The sequence below is a fragment of the Taeniopygia guttata genome, chromosome 14 (assembly GCF_048771995.1).
Source record: "Taeniopygia guttata chromosome 14, bTaeGut7.mat, whole genome shotgun sequence".
Lineage (NCBI taxonomy): Eukaryota > Metazoa > Chordata > Aves > Passeriformes > Estrildidae > Taeniopygia > Taeniopygia guttata.
Window position 1 is genome coordinate 10,973,734 of NC_133039.1, and position 17,875 is coordinate 10,991,608.

The 17,875-nt window shown below is 42.6% G+C and overlaps 1 protein-coding gene across 1 annotated transcript; it reads right to left on the reverse strand.

Annotated features, from left to right (window-relative positions):
• Window positions 1–1,002: 1,002 nt before the first annotated feature.
• Window positions 1,003–17,627, reverse strand: HAPSTR1 (HUWE1 associated protein modifying stress responses). The gene is made up of 4 exons (XM_030284504.4): window positions 17,217–17,627; window positions 16,431–16,511; window positions 12,128–12,403; window positions 1,003–4,424 (listed from the first exon to the last, which is right to left on the reverse strand). Exons 1-4 carry the CDS (start codon window positions 17,434–17,436, stop codon window positions 4,180–4,182), a joined length of 822 nt encoding a protein of 273 aa, XP_030140364.1. The 5' UTR covers window positions 17,437–17,627; the 3' UTR covers window positions 1,003–4,179.
• Window positions 17,628–17,875: the final 248 nt, after the last annotated feature.

Genomic DNA, 17,875 nt, shown 5'->3' on the forward strand with positions numbered 1-17,875 from the left:
AACATCTGGCTTCCATCTCTACAAAAGCCCCCAGAGCCAGGTGATGCTTGCCTCCTGCATGGAAGGGACCCCGGTTGGTTTAGTCACCACAGCCCGTGTGGTGTGTCCCTTTTGGGACACCTGAGAGCCCAGTGGGAGCAGGGCAGCAGAGAGCACCACACTGACTCAGGGCTCTGAGGGAATTGCCCAGGCTCAGACACGGAGTGCAGGGCCCTCCCCTGACCTTGCACAACCAGAGGCTCTGCAAGAGCAGCCACGGGGCCCTGTGGCCACCCCACACAACCACATCGGCCCCACCTGCTGCAGGGCACCCCACACAACACACCAGGCCTGCATTCCTCATCTCTGCCACGGCATTTCCTAGCTCTAGGCTAATAACTGAAAGATGCTGGGTTGTAGAAGCAATTGAAGAATCTTTCAATTCCTGTTGGAACATTTCAGTGGCTAAGTAAGTGAAAAAATGTTAACATTAATTAAAAAGATATTTTTTAAACTTGAAAGCCCCTATGAAATAAAGCTTTCCTTCATAATGGAATTCTAAAATCTGCTGATAAAGCAAGTGGAAAATAGTTTTCAGGTTTAGGGACACTCAAATGAAGCAGGAAATGCTGCTAATTAAAGCACCTGATTTCACTTAAGTCCAAAGAGTCTGTTGCAAAAGACTGGAAAGCTCTACTATTGAAGTCAACACCACTTAACTTCCTAAACTATGCCACTTAAACCTCTCTAAGATGCTTCTTCTAAGTATTAGTTGTTGAAGTATAAATGTTGAAGTCTGCAGAACATCTTGTACAAATGTAGTACACCCCAATTTTCTGTACCATCATTAGTCCAAAGGAGACAAAACTAAACCCTGTTTGGTGTAAGCTACACCAAAGTGCATTCAAGGAAAGTCCTGATCTGCACAACCAAGGCAGCCTGTCAGCTCACACTAATCACGTCTTGTCTGGGATTATTGGACTGTATTATTCAGAAACTTAAAAGAACTACAAAGCAGCCTGATTGGTTGTATTTTTTTTTTATTAGGTTTATTATGACTTAGAGTTTCTATTACTCCAGCTGGGTAAACCACATTTGAAAGTAAGTTTAACTGCAGGACTTCAATTTCAACCAAAATCATTTTTGCATGACTTTATTGTAATATAGATTTAAATTGAACATTTAAAACTTACTTCATTAATAAGCAAGCCAAGCTCAGTAGCTTCAGTGCAGGATGTACTTTATGTAACTGCCGCACATTCAGGTTAGATTGGATGTACACGGAGAAGAGACCGGGCAACTGCACGACTCAGAGGAGAAAGCAAAAGTAAGCACCATTTTTACCAAACTAAACAGTTCTCCAGTCAGTGTTCCTTACTGAAAATCAACTCACTTCTGGCTCCAGGAGCTACAGTTTGGATAGAGCCGAAAGCTATTTCCAGAACATCAGTTTTCTACACTGGTACAAGAAATAGTCTTCAAAGCAACAGGTACTGGACTCTTTTATTTTTTTTTTTTTTTTAAGAGACAACCTGTTGTCCTGTGTTTATCAGGTGAATACATGCATTTTTGATCACTCTGGCAGAGGTCAAAGAGCAAACAACAGTTGGGGCTAAATGAAAAACAATCAAAAGTTGCCAAATATTTAAGATACAAGCAAAAAAGAAAAAAACCACATTAATTCAACCAGTTTAATATCAAAATCTGCTTTCTTTCAAAGAAAAATGGCACAAATTAATAAGATAGACAAATTTAGTTTTAGATGGTAGTAGACTGAATTAATGCTTCAGAGCATTAACAAGATTTATTTCATTGCAAGAAAGGGGAGAAGTAATTCCAACAGGCTCTGTATTTGGGCTAGACCAGCAACACTGCTACAGTTCAGTCCCTGTGTGCAGGGACTGATACCAGTACAATGTCACCTTTACCACACCAAGAATAAAGTGTGTTAAAAGTTGCAGAGCATAAGCATCTTATTGTACAAACCAGTTAAAAAATAAACAGAAGAGCTGAAGAATGGTTCTCACACTTGTCCTTCCTATAAGGACTCCACCTTTCTTTTAGAACAGAAAAATCCCTCTGCCAATAGTCCAATAAATACTAATGTATATTCAGATACCATCTTCAAAATCTTTGCTGAAAATGAAGTCTCCAAAAAGAACTAGCTTTATGCAGTATTAACATCTTACATAAACTAAACTTTATGAATTGTAGTTAATAGCAGTAACTGAAATTAATGTATACTGAGTCTTCAAGTGATGTGCAAGTTCAGCTATGTAACACAGGTGGGGGTTGGAGCAGTTCTTAGCACTTTTCTCTGGACAGTCCTGACAGCTGTCCATGGACTACAGAGCCTCTCACCACAGTACTGTGCAACTCCTGACATCCTCAAGGGCTCTTCAGTGTAAAGAAATGTGATGGAAGCACCACAAGGCAAGGAAATGAGGCTCAAGTAGAGAGCCTTGAGTATCTCACACAGCACTGCTGTCTTGCCTTGACTACAGACATCCATGAGAGGGTATAAAGGGCAAACTTACTGTGAAGTCTGCTTCAAACAGCAAAGATAATACAAAAGAGATCTGACTCTACAAGCACGTAAGCAAAAGTCTTGAAGAGCTGGGTAATAACATGGAGCTCAAGGTGCCTTAACTTCACCAGAAACCACGATTTTTAGTACTGGGAATCTAGCATAACTACATTTAATCCCAGGATCAGCCTATGCTTCCAGTTAAAACATGCACACCACCTCTCTAAATACTCGTTTCTCAACGTGCAAGGTTGGAGCTCTTCATTTTCTTATTCTTCCTGTGTTATCCCTTTCCAAGGCAGAGATTTAGAGGCCCTAAAGCCAGAGTTCTCCACCAAACACTTCCTCCCTGTACATATAAAAATAGTCAGGACACTCTGAGACTGACATTTGTCCTTCCCCATTCTGAAACAGATTTGCAGCAGATCAGTCTTGATCTCTAGTTCAGTTTTAGACTATGCTTAAGTTACGGCAGCCAGAGTTCAATCCTATGAATGTAAGCTAAACACAAAAAGAAAGCCATTTATCCTTTTTAATTCATGCTTACAGCATGTTTATCCAGAGTTTTATAATCAACTTCCAGTTTTAAATTATTTTCTTAGCACTTCACAGAACCTGCATGTCACTCCCTCCTGAAGGGGATGGCATCACAGAATCTTGTTTAAGTTAGTCCAAGTTTCCACATGTGACCAGAAGTCTTACTTGTTAGAACACACCCCTTTTCCAACTATTCCCCACATTCCCTCTCCTCCCACCCCTCCCCTGCAATGGGCAATTACTTCACAAGAAATGTAAAATAGGATATGGGTGTACACAAAACCTACCCTTCACTAATACTGAACAGAAAAGCCTATTTTCCAATTACAGGACATTTTTCTCTAAATTTAGGTCAGCACTGGTGCAGTCTGCACTGTGTATGATTACCACAAGGATAATACCAATAAGTACATATATTTTCTCAAACCGATTTCAAAGCCTATGAAGTTAATTGGGGAAAAGTTTAATATTGCTACTTCAGAGCACTAGAACACACAAAGTGAATCCAATAAAGATCCTTGTATTGATTCAATATTAAGTATTAATTGCATGACCATCATAGCACCTCTTTACATTATCACACAATCACCAGAATTATCAACTGCTTTTAAAACTAAAAAGGGTACAGTCCAATATTTATAACTTGCACACTGTTACTATACAGAAACTAGGTGCATGGTACAGTGCTGCAAAAATGGAAGCCTGCAGTTTTGACAAAGATGCCAAGTCATGTTGTAGACAATTTCAGTCAAACTGGCAATACTGTTTAAGCGAATACTCAAAGCAGGAAATAAAGGACAAAAAAAAAATCTATAGCCAAATAAACATCTGAAATTTCCTTTCCCTTTAATAATACAAGTAAGGTCACTTTTAGCCTTGGAACAGATACATGTTCGCCTATGATGATCTTGCTAACTACTACACAATATCTGATGTCCTCTGCTAAGAATATAGTTTAAGAAAGCCGCAGTTACAAGAGGCATCTAATGTAATATCTAAAATTTCCTTTATGGCATTTACTGAACTCTTTGTCTTAAACAGTGAATATGGAAAGATGGCCTCATGTTTCCTTTTCAATAGTACTCTGAGGATCAAGTGGCTTTCAAGCAGCATGGTGGGTTTGAAATTTTTGCAGTTTAGATCATTCTGTTGCGTTTATGAGTTGGTGAGTCTGTAATGACATCGCCACACTGGGCTGAGGTACGCTTTCTAGTTCCACCATTGTCCAAGTGGAGTGCCATTTCTTCTGATATGAAAGTGTTCAAATCAACATCATGGAGTCCATTTCTCCTTCGACTAGCATTGGAGCCACTGCTCACGTGAGTAGGCGAGCCTGGGGTACTCGAGCGAACACTTATACTAGCCATTGCACCACTAAGACCTGGGGAGAGAGAGAAAAAGGGCTTCAGTCAGACAGCACAAAGTTCAGTTCCCACGTGTGCCACACAGGATCGCACTCAGCCAAATTCCACTGAGATCTTAAAGACACTTCATCCTGCTATTTGTACCGCTCCAGTCCAGAGCACACCTTCTCAGCTTTCAGTCTGTGTAACCCAGTGATTACCAGAACTGCTTTTTATGACATTACAAGTGAGCTATACACTGGGATGTGACAGCACACTCTGGCAAACATTAACTCCATAGGCATGACGTGCTATCAAAACAGGGACATACTCGAGAGCAGATAAATCAATTTATAGGCTTCACACTGAACCAGAGGTACACAGCCCTGCGAAGGACTTTTGAGTTGAACTGACCTGGTCTTGTGTCAATACCATCACCATGCTCCCTTTCACTCCCTGAAGGAAACTGCAGTATGGCAGCAGGTCTCAGACAGGTGTACACCACACTAGTGCATAAATACAAACTTTTATTTCATGACTAACACTAACAGCCAACACATTAGTATTATTAAATTCAGAAACGCACTTGAAGAAAAAGAAAGGAAACCACATTACAATCACCCAAAATTTGTTATCAACAGATCTGACACAAATCACTGTCACAGGTACCCTGCAAGTACTTTGGTTTGTATTCAGATTAATAGTGTTTGATTCAAATTGAAGTTTTTTTCTTGTAGAAACAAGGCTGTAAAAAGACTTTCATACTTCTTTAACCTCTGCCTTCTGTAACATTACAATTTTACAGAAGTGGGACATTGTGAAACATAAATTTAGTGAGGACTAATACACAAAATTCTAACTACTCTTCTCAATTTCCAATTCAGGCTGTATTTGGAAATAAACACGAGCTCAGAGATAAGACAAACATCTTTGCTATCATAACTCTTTTAAATCTCAGTATTAGAAGAGTACAGAAACATCTGTTGGCCCTAGGAAAGATAAAGATAGATCTAAACATTTTCTAACAATTCAACAAAATGTTGAACTGTCCAGGAAGATTCCACTCTCAGATTTCCACTCTCTTCAAAATTTTTAGCATTCTCTTCTCCAGTCTCAAATATTCTATAGCTCTGTCCAGCCATCACAAATCTTGTGTGTGCATTAATTCACATCTCCGTGAACTGTCAAATGAGCAGCCAAAAATCACTGACTGACAAGTCAAGCCTAAAACAACCCAATCCATCAGCTGCTGGCAGGCCAAACAGGCAACTTCAGAGGCTCTTGGAAGAGAGGACTGCTGGAACTACATCAGTCACCAGAAACCTCAGTTAGAAGCTGAAGTCTAAAAGCCATCTGCAGCAATGGCAGGTTGATACACAAGTCAGGATGGAGCAGCCCAACCGACTTCACTCTATTGAACATTACTAAATGAACATTTAAAGTTTCCAACTTGTAACAGCACAGGAAATACTTTACACAGATCTGGCATTACACAACAACCAGCAGACACAGCCACTATTCACAGATTCTTTCTTAGGGCTCTTGCTTACAGCTCCAAGTGGTGTTCAAACAGGGCCCAGAAGCATGGTCTGAACTCCATGAGGCACCCTGCAGATTTTATTAATAGCAAAATCATTGTTCTTTCACAATGGCAGAAGTATTCAAACAGAAGATGCTGTTTTAGTGTAAAGGTAACTCAGAAATGAGGTTTGTGACAGCATTCCCAGGATGAAGGACAAGCTTAAATTCAAAACCATTAGGAAAAGAATTTCCCATGCATCTACCAAATAAAGCAATGCAGCTAAACTTGTTGACAAATGTATGATAAAAATTCAATTCAGATACCATATCCTGGATAAACTACTAACATATATAATTTGGGCAGGTAACAAATCACTTCACAATTCAAAGACATCAGTTTAATTTCAACTGGTATGACATACATTAGAAAAAACATTAATTCATCCTGTACATTTAAATTGGAAAAAATCTGACAGCATACACGTGACATTTTTTCAAATCCAAACTGATTGTAGAGATTTTTCCCCCACATCCCTATTCCATGCAAAACTGCTGTGACCATACAAGTTCAGTGTCAGAGTCAACAATTTCCATCACTTATCAGTCATTTACTGTTATACAACTCATACCAAAGGAGCAACATAGTAATTCAGTTTTAGCATGACTTCTTTTTAACTACATCTAGTAGTTAAAAAGTTAAAACCCTAACTACATTCCCAAGTAAGGGAAGAAAAAATATTCCAAATAAACCCCAAAACTGACCTGTGATGTCAAAAGACATTTTTTGGCACCATTCAATAACTATGTTTTCAAGAGGAGGCTTTTCAAGTAATAAGCATTCTTTAAAATAGTTGATACTGTTAAAAATGTATCTGTAACATGCTGCAACATATTATAAACCAGACTACCAAAGTTCACAAGCAATGCCTAAAGCAGTCACTGACTTTCCAGTATTTAGGTAATGCTGAATCACTGTACATTTAAGTAGACAAACAACCTTAAGGAGATAATTAGCAGTCAAAATCTTCAAGCCAACTTAGTGTCTAAGGCAGCAGAGTAGCTCTGAATTAATTTCTACAGATCAGAATACAAGGATATTGCATCACAGCATGGGCTTTGAGCTACAGGTTAATTTTGCATCTCACACAGGTATTTAGTACCAGTAAGAGTCATGCCTGGGTACACTGACAGACTGAGTGACAGCCTCAGCTCCTGGCAGTTAACCACATGACACAGCACTGCCCATCCATCCAGAAGAGCAAAACAGCCAAATGAAACACTCAGATCACAGTTTGGATTTGCACATTAGGATTGGCTAATTGAGCTAACACAGAAAAGTCAAAGCAAACTCAAGGCATACATTCAAATATCAAGATGCCACTTCATGGAACCAACATCTCTGAGAACAATCTGCAATGCTTAAAAAAAAAAATCTACTTTTGGTCAACAGGGAAAAGAGTGAAGTTTTTCCTTGGGAAGCTGTGGCAAGGCAGAGGAAATCTCAGAAAAACCATTTACTGTGAATTACTCTGAGTTTAAGCTTTCAGCAGACTCAGAGCTCCCCAAAGCATTTAAAGCAACAACTGACACTAGGAAGTGGTAAGATGACATGACTATCAGCAAACACCATTTCCCAACCTCAAATTTCTATACTGTGATTAATATGGCCTAACCACAGGCACACCAGTTTTGTCCATACAACAGGACAGAGATCCAAAGAGCTGCTGAAGTGGCTTCACTTTTCCCACAGTCTCACATCCACCTCTGAAGTTTCCCACTCCTTTCTACCAGGAACCTTTATTCTTAGAGGCCTTTAAGAAGGTCCCACATGGCTCTTACCCCTTTTTGAATTTGAAAGGTTTGAAGTGGAAGGCATATCTCAAAGATTTTGCAGTATCTAGTACATTCTCTTTCCTGTCATATTTTTCATCAACAAAATGACATTTCATAGACAATGATTTTACAAAGAGTTATATTTTGAAGGTCCTACAGTACTATTAGAAAGAGCTGTGACCAATACTACAAAATACTTAAAACTGTCAACTCAAAATTAGCAAGTTTATCACCACTGGCCAAACAAACTGTAAATGCTGCTTCATCTGCACTACAATCATGCCCATGTACAACTTATTCAGGTCACTATCACAGCACAATATACTGGGTAGCTACTGTTCCACATAGTGATAGTACTAACTACTGATTCTGTGAGTTTTAATCAGGAAGTATCAAAAGGAACTAAAGCAGGAATTAGTTAACCCCAGATAAATAGAAAATGGCATGCAGAGAGATCCTTGTCCCTCTTCTGTCATATTCACCCTTTCATAATACTGGCTCAAAGAGCAAGTTTTAGCAGCACATACCAATACACAATTCCATCACAGCTATATATATATACACACACAGCCTTTAAATTAAACTGTGTCAGACCAATCTGAACACTGTTCTTCCATCCCCTCTTTGACTAACTGCTGCTTCTCCACTCTGCTAAATGCTCCTGTTTTAAACTGCACTTCAATATTCTGAGAAGCAAATATGAAGGCCTAGTGGAAATTCAGACCCTTAAGGGGCCAGGTCACACACTTCTATGCGCAAATGCTCTCCCTACCCACAGAGAACAAATCATATGAATTATACACATCAACATTAAACCTAAGGAGAAAAAGAACTAATGTTCTCTCACTGTACTGTTGCCCTATTTTTTCCTAAATTCACCTAATTTTCGATTAAGAATGCTCAAGTCAAATTCATTTCAACATTACCTTTCCAAGCTTGCTTCCTGCCTCTCCTCAAATCACCACCTTTTCTCCCCTTCTGCCGGGAGGACAGTGTGTGAACATGGAGCACATCCCACAGTGCAGGACAGGGGCTGAGCACCAGACTCGGTACAGCAGCTACAGCCAGGCACAACGTGGCCAAGCACGTGGCACTGTTTGGGAATCTTGTACTGTTAGCTCAGCTGGATGTAATTCTGCCATTTGAAACTCATCTCTTACAGAACTGGAAATGTCAATAAACATCCAGAGAGTAGGTGAAGATACATCCATACTTTTCCCTAGCTGCAATGACATTTCAGGGACTAATGGAAGTTAAAAACCCAGCTCTGTAATTGAGATGCTGGACAATAAAGGTATTATCTTCTACTACCACATCTTAAAACACGAAGCATCAGACTGAGGTTTCATTAAAGTTTCAGAAAACTGCACTGGCATTTCAGAGTAAGACCTCACTTATTACCTTGAAATAACTACTCAGTTTTTCTAAAAGGCTTGAACTTCTTTTCAAATATTCACAGTTCAAGTCACCAGCCATGCTTTATTTCAAAGGTTACCCATCAGCATGCTAACAGCAAAAAGCTGATAAGGGAAAAGATGCTGTTTACCAAAGTTTACTCTCTCAAGAGTAAGTGAGAATAAGACTTTGGAACCTAAGTAACACTAAAAATTTCAGTAACAACTGCAGACCATAATTGCCATGGAATTAAAATAAAAGGGAGATCACATACATCTTAAACATTCTCATGCTTAATTTTTTTGTCATGATAATTTTGCTTTTAGCTTCTGTAACAGGTTCTTCTCTGCTCTTCTGCTCTCAAGTCTTCTTGTAGTAGAAAAACTTGATAATCAGTATCACAAGATTAAATTCTGGGGTCAATATCCTGACCAAAAAGCTTGTCAACCATCTTGCAGAGATAAAATACAGGTCAGAGGTTACAGGGCTGGAGACGAAAATCCAGTTTTAAGATATTTCTTTTCAGATGAATCATACAGTTTAAAGATTGTACTGATGCCTAAAGGATGCTAATCTCTAATGTTTTAGTCTAGCATATACCTAGAATTGTGTTTCATGTTCCAGGAAATACTGAATTATTAACTATTTTGATAGCCCTGCTTCTGTCAAAATTTTCAGATGTGCTTATGATGCATTTATGATTACATGATGAAAAAAGAGGTATTTTCCACCATCAAAGGGGAAGATCAGCAAGCTATAATGCCATGATCTTTAGACACATATTAGTACCTATTTCTGAGAAGTCAATACACCAGCTCTGCTTGCACTGAGCTTTACTTGGTGCCATAGGCTATCCATACCTATCCCTGCTTTACTATAAGAGGTCTTGCTGCAAGCAGTGAAGTTTTAGCATTATCCCTCAAATCTAATTCAACCCATCCCCATGGCTAATAAAGAAATACTCTATTCCCACCAGGAAGCCAACCAGCACAAAACAGCCTCCCACCTTTACATGCCAGCTGGAAACTCCTCTCAAAACCTCTGTGCCTGCTCCTCACTCTCATCAGGTTCTCATGTTCCCTCATGATACTTAGAGGCAGCACTTTCAAACAGTGTGCCAAAAATTATGATAAGCACAGGCCTAATGAGGACAATTTACACACACCTGAAGATCCCTGGCAGGTTTCAAAATCAAAACATAGTTCTGAGAAGCCCTACAATAAATAGGAAATGAGTTCATGAGATTGCTTAATCACAACTTCCTTAAAGAAAAAAAAAGGGGGGGAGAAGCTGGAGTAATGCAGATATTGTAGCAATAACCTAAAAGCAGTTATAAGGCCCAATACAAGCCTAGTCACTAAAGGATTAGCACAAAAGCATTTGTGTCAAGGACCAGATTGAAACTGATATGAGGAGAACCTAATCCAGAAGGTGACTGACATGTAATCTTGTCAACCAGCTGATGAAGGGGAAAAGTACATTTTGAGCCCCTGCAGTGCCACTACAGAGGACAGAACTTCCTCACAATTCTGCATTACATTATGAAACATGGGAAACTTTACACATCGTTGTTCAGATCCTCATCCTACAGAGAAGTTACTTCCATAAACCACCTCTGTACAAAGCAGATGCTAGGAAATGATACATGGACACAAAAAGAGCCATATTACCAATAAAAATGCCTCCAAGTTTACTCAGAGAGCTCACTGTGCTGAAGTGAGCCTACCTAAGCTTCCTCTCACCTGAGACTGAGACTTTACAGTTAAATCCAGCTCCACAGATTCAACTATATTTTCAGAAAAGCATTTTTTATGAGGGTGCTTACCACAGTGAGAGCCAGCTTCTGCAGCTGTTCTCATGAAATTAATTTTATCTACACTGAGTAAGCAACAGTGGTGCACAGAATTCCCTAGCCCCCTTCCAGTATGAGACAGGAAACTGCCAAAACCAACATGATTGAGTGGGGAAGCTTGTTTGGTTTAAATGGCTGTCCCTAGTCAGTAACTGTCTGGACTAGGCACCTTTAAAAACCACCACAGCACAGCAGAAGCCAAGATTGCATTTTCAGGAATTCACGCTTCTAATTAACCCATCAATTCTACCCCCACAGTAAGAATATCCAGACAGTAAAAATTTCATTTAGGCTGCACTTCTAGATAGCTTAATTTTCATTTTTAGAATGGTCTAGGGTTTGTACCTCAAGGTATCTGCTACCCTTTTGAATTTTAGTAGGCATAAAACCCAGAGGTGAACTGCCTCATCTCACCTCAAGAGCAATTTAAAGCACATCTGTCTATCACATAATCCAATACAGAATAAGCTTCTGAATATTCATGCCTGAGAAGAGATACACCCAACATTGCTGGTGATGGTAGGGAAGGCAATTCAGTATGACATTAGAAGACATGTAAATCTGAAAGTGAGCTAGACCAAAGCTCTGAACAGGACTCTATTTTAAAAATGTGTAACCAAAACACCTTTCCAAGGGTACTTTAAGTAGAATGCTGAACTGCATTATCCATTGCCTAACAAAGGTACTAGAGAATTAGAGACAGAGCCTCAGACATCAAATTCCCTCCCCCTAAACCGTCATAAATTTGCTAGTAGTCAAATCTTAATATTTAATTAGTTGCTAGCATAGCACTGCCATTTTCCAAGAATTCTGTTTACTTTAGCACTGGTATGAATGCCCAGTCTCTTCATGCTTCAAAAACACTACCAAGACTTGATACTTAACTGCTGAGTGCACAGCTGTGCAATATTACAGACCCAAATTTCATTTTTATTCAGTACCTTTTCTTCATTCAAAATACTCAACTATACAAATTTTTAGCAGCCAACACATGCCTTATACTTGCAAAAGCTCCCTTAAAGAATGAAGAGGATACCTTCAGCTGGAACACCAGGTACGTGACACATTATGATATGCCAAACATGCTTTAAGAACCCCCACCCAATTTTAACCAAGTAGTATTGAAAAAGTGAGTGTTACCATGCAGAGCTATGGCTTCACGGAAGGGTTGCAAATCAGTCTCTACAGATGAGCTAGTTTCTGTTGAAGTAGCTCGGTTAGGGGATACTACAGTCAGTCTTGGGGGAGCTCTAGAATTTCTTGGAGGAGGGACTTTTCCACAAAGGAAGCTGATTAAGTCTTCTCTTCTAATAGTTCTTCTGCGTTTTTTAACCCAGGCTAACACATCCTTATTCCGACGCTGATAGCCAATCTGAATTCCTAAATCAAAGCTTCGCTGGTGGGCATCCACACTCTCTGCAAGAAGACAGAAAAAAGTTCTTAGTGTTACACAGCAATGTACAGTATGGCACAGCACTGATGTGGCCTCCTGCCAACCACGGAAAAGAAGTATTTACATCTTCTACAGGTTACACCAAAAGGCAGCACCAAGGCAGCTGCAGCAGCAAAAAGGAGCTCCATTAAACCTGAAGTATTAGCCAAAACATTCTGTCCCTATTTATAAGTCAGGTAGTCAACAGCAACTCCAGCACAACTTAAACAGCATTTACTATACCTCAGGTCAACACCAGAGCACTGTTTATTTACATTAAAAACACACTCAGAGCTTGTCAGACTGATTTAAAACAACGGACAACAGAATTAGACACACAAAGTGCATCAATGCAGCCAGGAAGCCCCAACGTAAGAAAGGAGTAACTGCTTTTTTTCATTCTGACAGGTAAGGAACTGCCAGAAAACTCAAGATCTCTTTCAAATCCTTCTGTTTTCAGCTAGGTTTCAATTGCAGAGGCAATTCACAGGCCACAATTTTGAAACTAGTTAGAACACAACTGTCCCCAATGCCTTTCAATTAGCCAACATACCATTTACAAAAGCTAAGAAAGCTTCCTTCTCCATTTAGGAACCCATGGTAATTCTGATATACAAACATTAAACAAACCATTTACAATAAATCCTATCACAAAATGCAACTTCCCTCTCTGTTAATGTAACTAGTCACCTGTGCACATCAGTTATAACCGTGTCTCCAATGTATTAAGTTGCTTTCAAACTTCGGGAAGTGTATTTCTGGCTACCAGTTTGAGTAAGTTTCAAACCACAGTAACAGGTGGGACAAATCCTGTTCACTACACAATTATGCTCATCTTGTTTGTCATAAGTTTGCTATCAGAGCTTTGACAACACCTATTTCAGTTTCATGTACAGAACTGTTATGTTGCTCTTGTTCCTTAAAAGACATGAACATAGCCACTCCAATTTTGTTTTCTTGAATTCTATACATTTTTTTCAATGTGGCAAAGCTGATTTAAACAGCATTTTATGTTATTGTTTTATTAATGAAGTCCAAGGCAAAAGCCAGAGGATAAAGGTATTCTTTAAGAACTGCTATCCCAAAATACTGGTTTACAAACACATCTAATGTATCTTTGTCACACTTCAGAATCCAAAAAGTATTACTAATAAATGTTATTCTTGGACTTGTATTCTAAGGCACCACTGCACAGAGCATGAAAGACAGCAGTGAGAGCTACACTGCCAAAGACCAGCACTTCAAACCTAACACAAAAGACTAAAGCCACCTCAAACTGAGCTAAGCTAAATCTTGGAGCTTTTGGAATATAAACTAAACAAGTAAAGAAGTACACTTAACCTGTTACTTTTATCCACTCTGTACTACTTTGTAATCTGAAGGCTACATTTACAAATGCTAATTCCTCTGAAAGCAATGGTAACATGACAGATTATTCCTCCTGCCATTTTATACTCCACAGCAGCCCGGACTTCAATGCACTGGCAGTAAAAGCTGCCCAAACACTCTGGAGCCAACTTGGAAACTGAAAATACTCCTTTAATCACTTCCTGAAATACCAGGAATGTCCTTCTGAGGCTTGGAGACCGGCTTTACGTCAATACCCTGCTGTCTTTGTGTATGAGAATGCTTTACAAAGCGCTAACTGTGAACTAGGTATGAGGTCAAACACTGACTGCTGATGCAGCCCAGAGAAGTTTCAAGCATCGTTACCCCGGGTAGATTAGTTTTTATGGTAAAAGCCACAACTACTTTGTTTACAAAGTTAAGCTGGCAAAACCTGAGCAGCCAAGCTGCATATATTCTCAAATTACTAAGTCACAATCAAATTTAGAAAATATTCAGGTTTTTGTTTTAATGAAAATAAGGTAAAGTTGCAGGCTCAGAAGTCTTATTCTAACATATACCCAGAACTTTCCACAGTGGCCTTAAGTTCTAAATCCTACATTACAAAGCCATGCCTTCACTTTTTTAGTGCAATCAAGATAATGAAGTGCCTTGAATGCAGTCTCTATCATCAGCACCAGAAATTCAGCACATAAAACCATCAGTGTTGTGTGATATTAAACTTCTAATCTATATTCAGAAGAAATGCTGACATTCAAGACATCATGGCATTCTCATTATGCACTATTCCTCGGGTTGCTCTTGTTAAAAAGATGATGTCCTCAAAAATCCAAGTTTTTTATCAGATGAGAAAGCAGCTGACAAGGCAAGAGGCAGTTTGTGGTGTTCAGTTCACCACACCAAGTATTCCTTCAGTATTTTGACAGAGTCCTCCAAAACAAACAGCACTGAGAATGTGAAAAACAGGAATTTTTTTTTTTAAGAGCCATGTTCACCACTAGGGAAAGCAAGCTCAGTAAGAGACTCCAACTTGTCAGTTATGACAGTGTTCAGCTGGTTCTACCATGTTAACACCAAATTTCTACTGACTTGCAAGTTAACTGAAAACTGAAAGATGGCATTCCTGAGTAACTCAGGTACTTTAGGATGTGTTTGAAGAAATTATTTGTTTCAGGTGCTGTTTTTTTGTTTTTCTGACCCAAGTCAGATTCAAACTTAAAGTCTAGTTTCCCCCGATCACCTCCTCATTGGTTAATCACATCATTGCCAAAAAAAAAGGCTCATTTTGCCTAGAGCACAAGTAATCTCACATTTTAACCATAAATAAACAGCCAAAGTCTTCATACTAAAGGTGCTCTAAGGAAGAGCCGTGCCATTTGTAAAGACAGACCGTAATTATTCCAGACAATTTATTAATACTACCTGCTGCTATCCTAGCACTATTCTGAAATGACTATTGTCCCCAGACATGTTCTAGTGACCCACCCCCTCAGGCCAGCACCTTCCTGCTCTGAGGTGCTGCCCCTTCACATGACCTGACACATACACACAGCACTCAAATGCATCTTCTGCAGGAGACAAGACTCTGGCAGTGAGGGTTGTGCACCTACACCTCCTCCTTGCTCTGTCCACATCTGCCAGAAACCTATCACCCATCACAAATACATCGAGTTCAACTGCTTAAATCCAAAATGAGAAAACTGGAGGCAAATGTAGAAGCATAGAGGTAGAGCCTCTATGATAATGCCGTAGACAGACCACGGGGGGGGGGGGGGAAAAAAAAAAAAAAAAAAAAAAAAAAAAACAAGGGAAAAAATCAAACTATAAGCCAGAGAAACAAACATCTGGAATTTTAAAGTGCTTCCCTTCCTTGGAATGGAAGACAGTGACAATGGGAATCACAATGTGCCAATTTCAGCTTTCACTGATATGCATCGCATTAGCACAACCTTTTAAACAAAGTAAAAAACACTGAATGATCCTTCTGCGAACAAGAATTCCTGGGACAACCCAAAGAACTGCAGAGTTCAGAAACACCCAGTAAACCAGCACTAAAGCACAGCCACATGCAGAGCACACTCCTATAAAAGTTCTGGCTAACACTGCCTTCTTACAGCCATGCTGAACACAGACATAATGACATTCTAGTGCTTAAAATAAACTGTGAGGCTTACTTAAGAAGCCTCAGTGCCACAAGAAGATAAAACTTTCTGTCACATAAGAGCTATGCAAAATTTTATGAACACTAAACTGAACTTCGCTTCACCACAAAAGAGAAGGCATTATACTGACACCCCAACACCTAATGCACCATGAAATATAAGCAATGCAGGGAATTTCAGTAGTTTAACAAGCCATTGTACACTCCTCTTGAATTCACAAGAAACTGACACATGTTAAAATACCCTTTATCTAGGGTCTCAAAGTAAAACAGATTTTAAGTTTATGAGTCACTGACATGAGGCAACAGAAAAGATTCAGCTACCGTCAGCTAAAGTGGACCAGGGAAAACCTGCAAGATTCAGGAAGCAGTCTCGGGTTAGATTTTATCAGGGTCAATAAGAGACATTAACAGGCCCTACTTATGAGTAAGCCGGGGCAAGAGGCAGAGTGGGGCCCGGCTCGGCGGAGGGCTGCCGGGGCAGCGGGGGGGCAGCCCCTTACCTTTGTAGAGGTTGGTGACCGCAGTGGCGGCGTTCTGGAAGGGGACCCAGAGGGAGAGCCCCGGCTGCTGGCACACCCGGTCTGCAGGGAGGGAAGGATACACGCTGTTTATTTTGGAGTCACCCGCTCCGAACGGCCATGTTAGGTTTCGCCATTTTGTTCCACCTTCCGGAGGCAGCTCCGGATCGGGGCCGAGCGGGGCGGGCGGGCAGCGGCCCGGCCGGGGCAGCGGGCGCGGTGGCCCCGGCGCGGCGGGGAGCGCCCGGCCGCCCCCGCCCCGGCCCCGCCGCACAATGAGCCCGGCCCCGCTTCGCCATTTTGTCGGGAGTCTCTCCCCGGGGCTGGGCCGGGAGCCGCCGGTAGGGCCGGGCTTCCCGGCCCCCCCCCCTTCCCCGGCACTCGGGGCTCGCCCCCGCCGCCCGGACCCGCCCGGCGCGGCCCTGCCGGAGCGCCCGGCACCCACGGCCGCGCTCCGAGCGCCCCGGCAGCCGGGGGAGGCGGCGCGGCCGGGCCGGCGCAGGAGCCGCCCCAGAGGCCGCGCCGGGCGCTGTCCGGGCCGCGACCGCGGCTCCCCCTCCCTCTCGCCATTTTGTTTTCCCGTCCGTCTCCGAGGGCGGCCGCGGGCCGGCAGCCGCTCCTCCCGCCGCCTCGGCCCCTTTGTACCGCTGCGGGCGCCTCCCCACCCCCCCACTGCCCCGGCCCCGAGCCCACCGCGCTCGGGCTCCGCCGGCCTCCTGGCCGCAGCCGCCCCAGCTGTGCCCTCCCCGAGCCCCTGACCGTGCTCACCCTTGTAGAGCTGCGCCACGGCAGTGGCCGAATTCTGAAAGAGGTGCCAGAGCTTCTGCTGCTTGTGCTCGGGCTGCGCCGCCGCCTCGTCCTGCAGCTCCGGCGCCAGCGCCTCCTCCTGCTCGGCCTCAGCCAGGCACTGCCGCTCCCACTTGCTGAACCAGTGCTCGGGCCCGTGCTCCTGGATCTCCGCCTCGCCCTCCTCCTTCTTGTCCTCCATCCTCCGCCCGGCTCCGCGTCCCACCGCCGCGTACGCCCGCTCCCGACAGCCGGCCGCGCTCGTTCCGTGCGCCAGGCCGGCCCTACCTCACCCCCATGCCGGGCCCGCCGGTCGCTCCGCCGGCCCCAAACACTCCGAGCGCCGGCACCGCCCCGAGCGCACTGAGAGCCCGGCCGAGGCGCCTGGGAACGCGCAGCCGGCCCGCCCCGCCCGCAGCGCCCCATTGGCCACCGCACCCCGGCCCCGCCGGGCCGTGCGGGACCCCCAACGCTCATTGGTCCGCTCACGCGTCCGTCAGGCGGGACACCCCTGGGGGCGGGGCTAGCGCGGGTTTGGTTACGCCGTCACAGCCCCGTGCCGGGGGCGTCGGCGCGGTGCGCGTGCGCAGTGCGCGGCCTCGCGCGGCCCCGGGCCCGGTCCCGCCCCTGGCGTGAGGCGG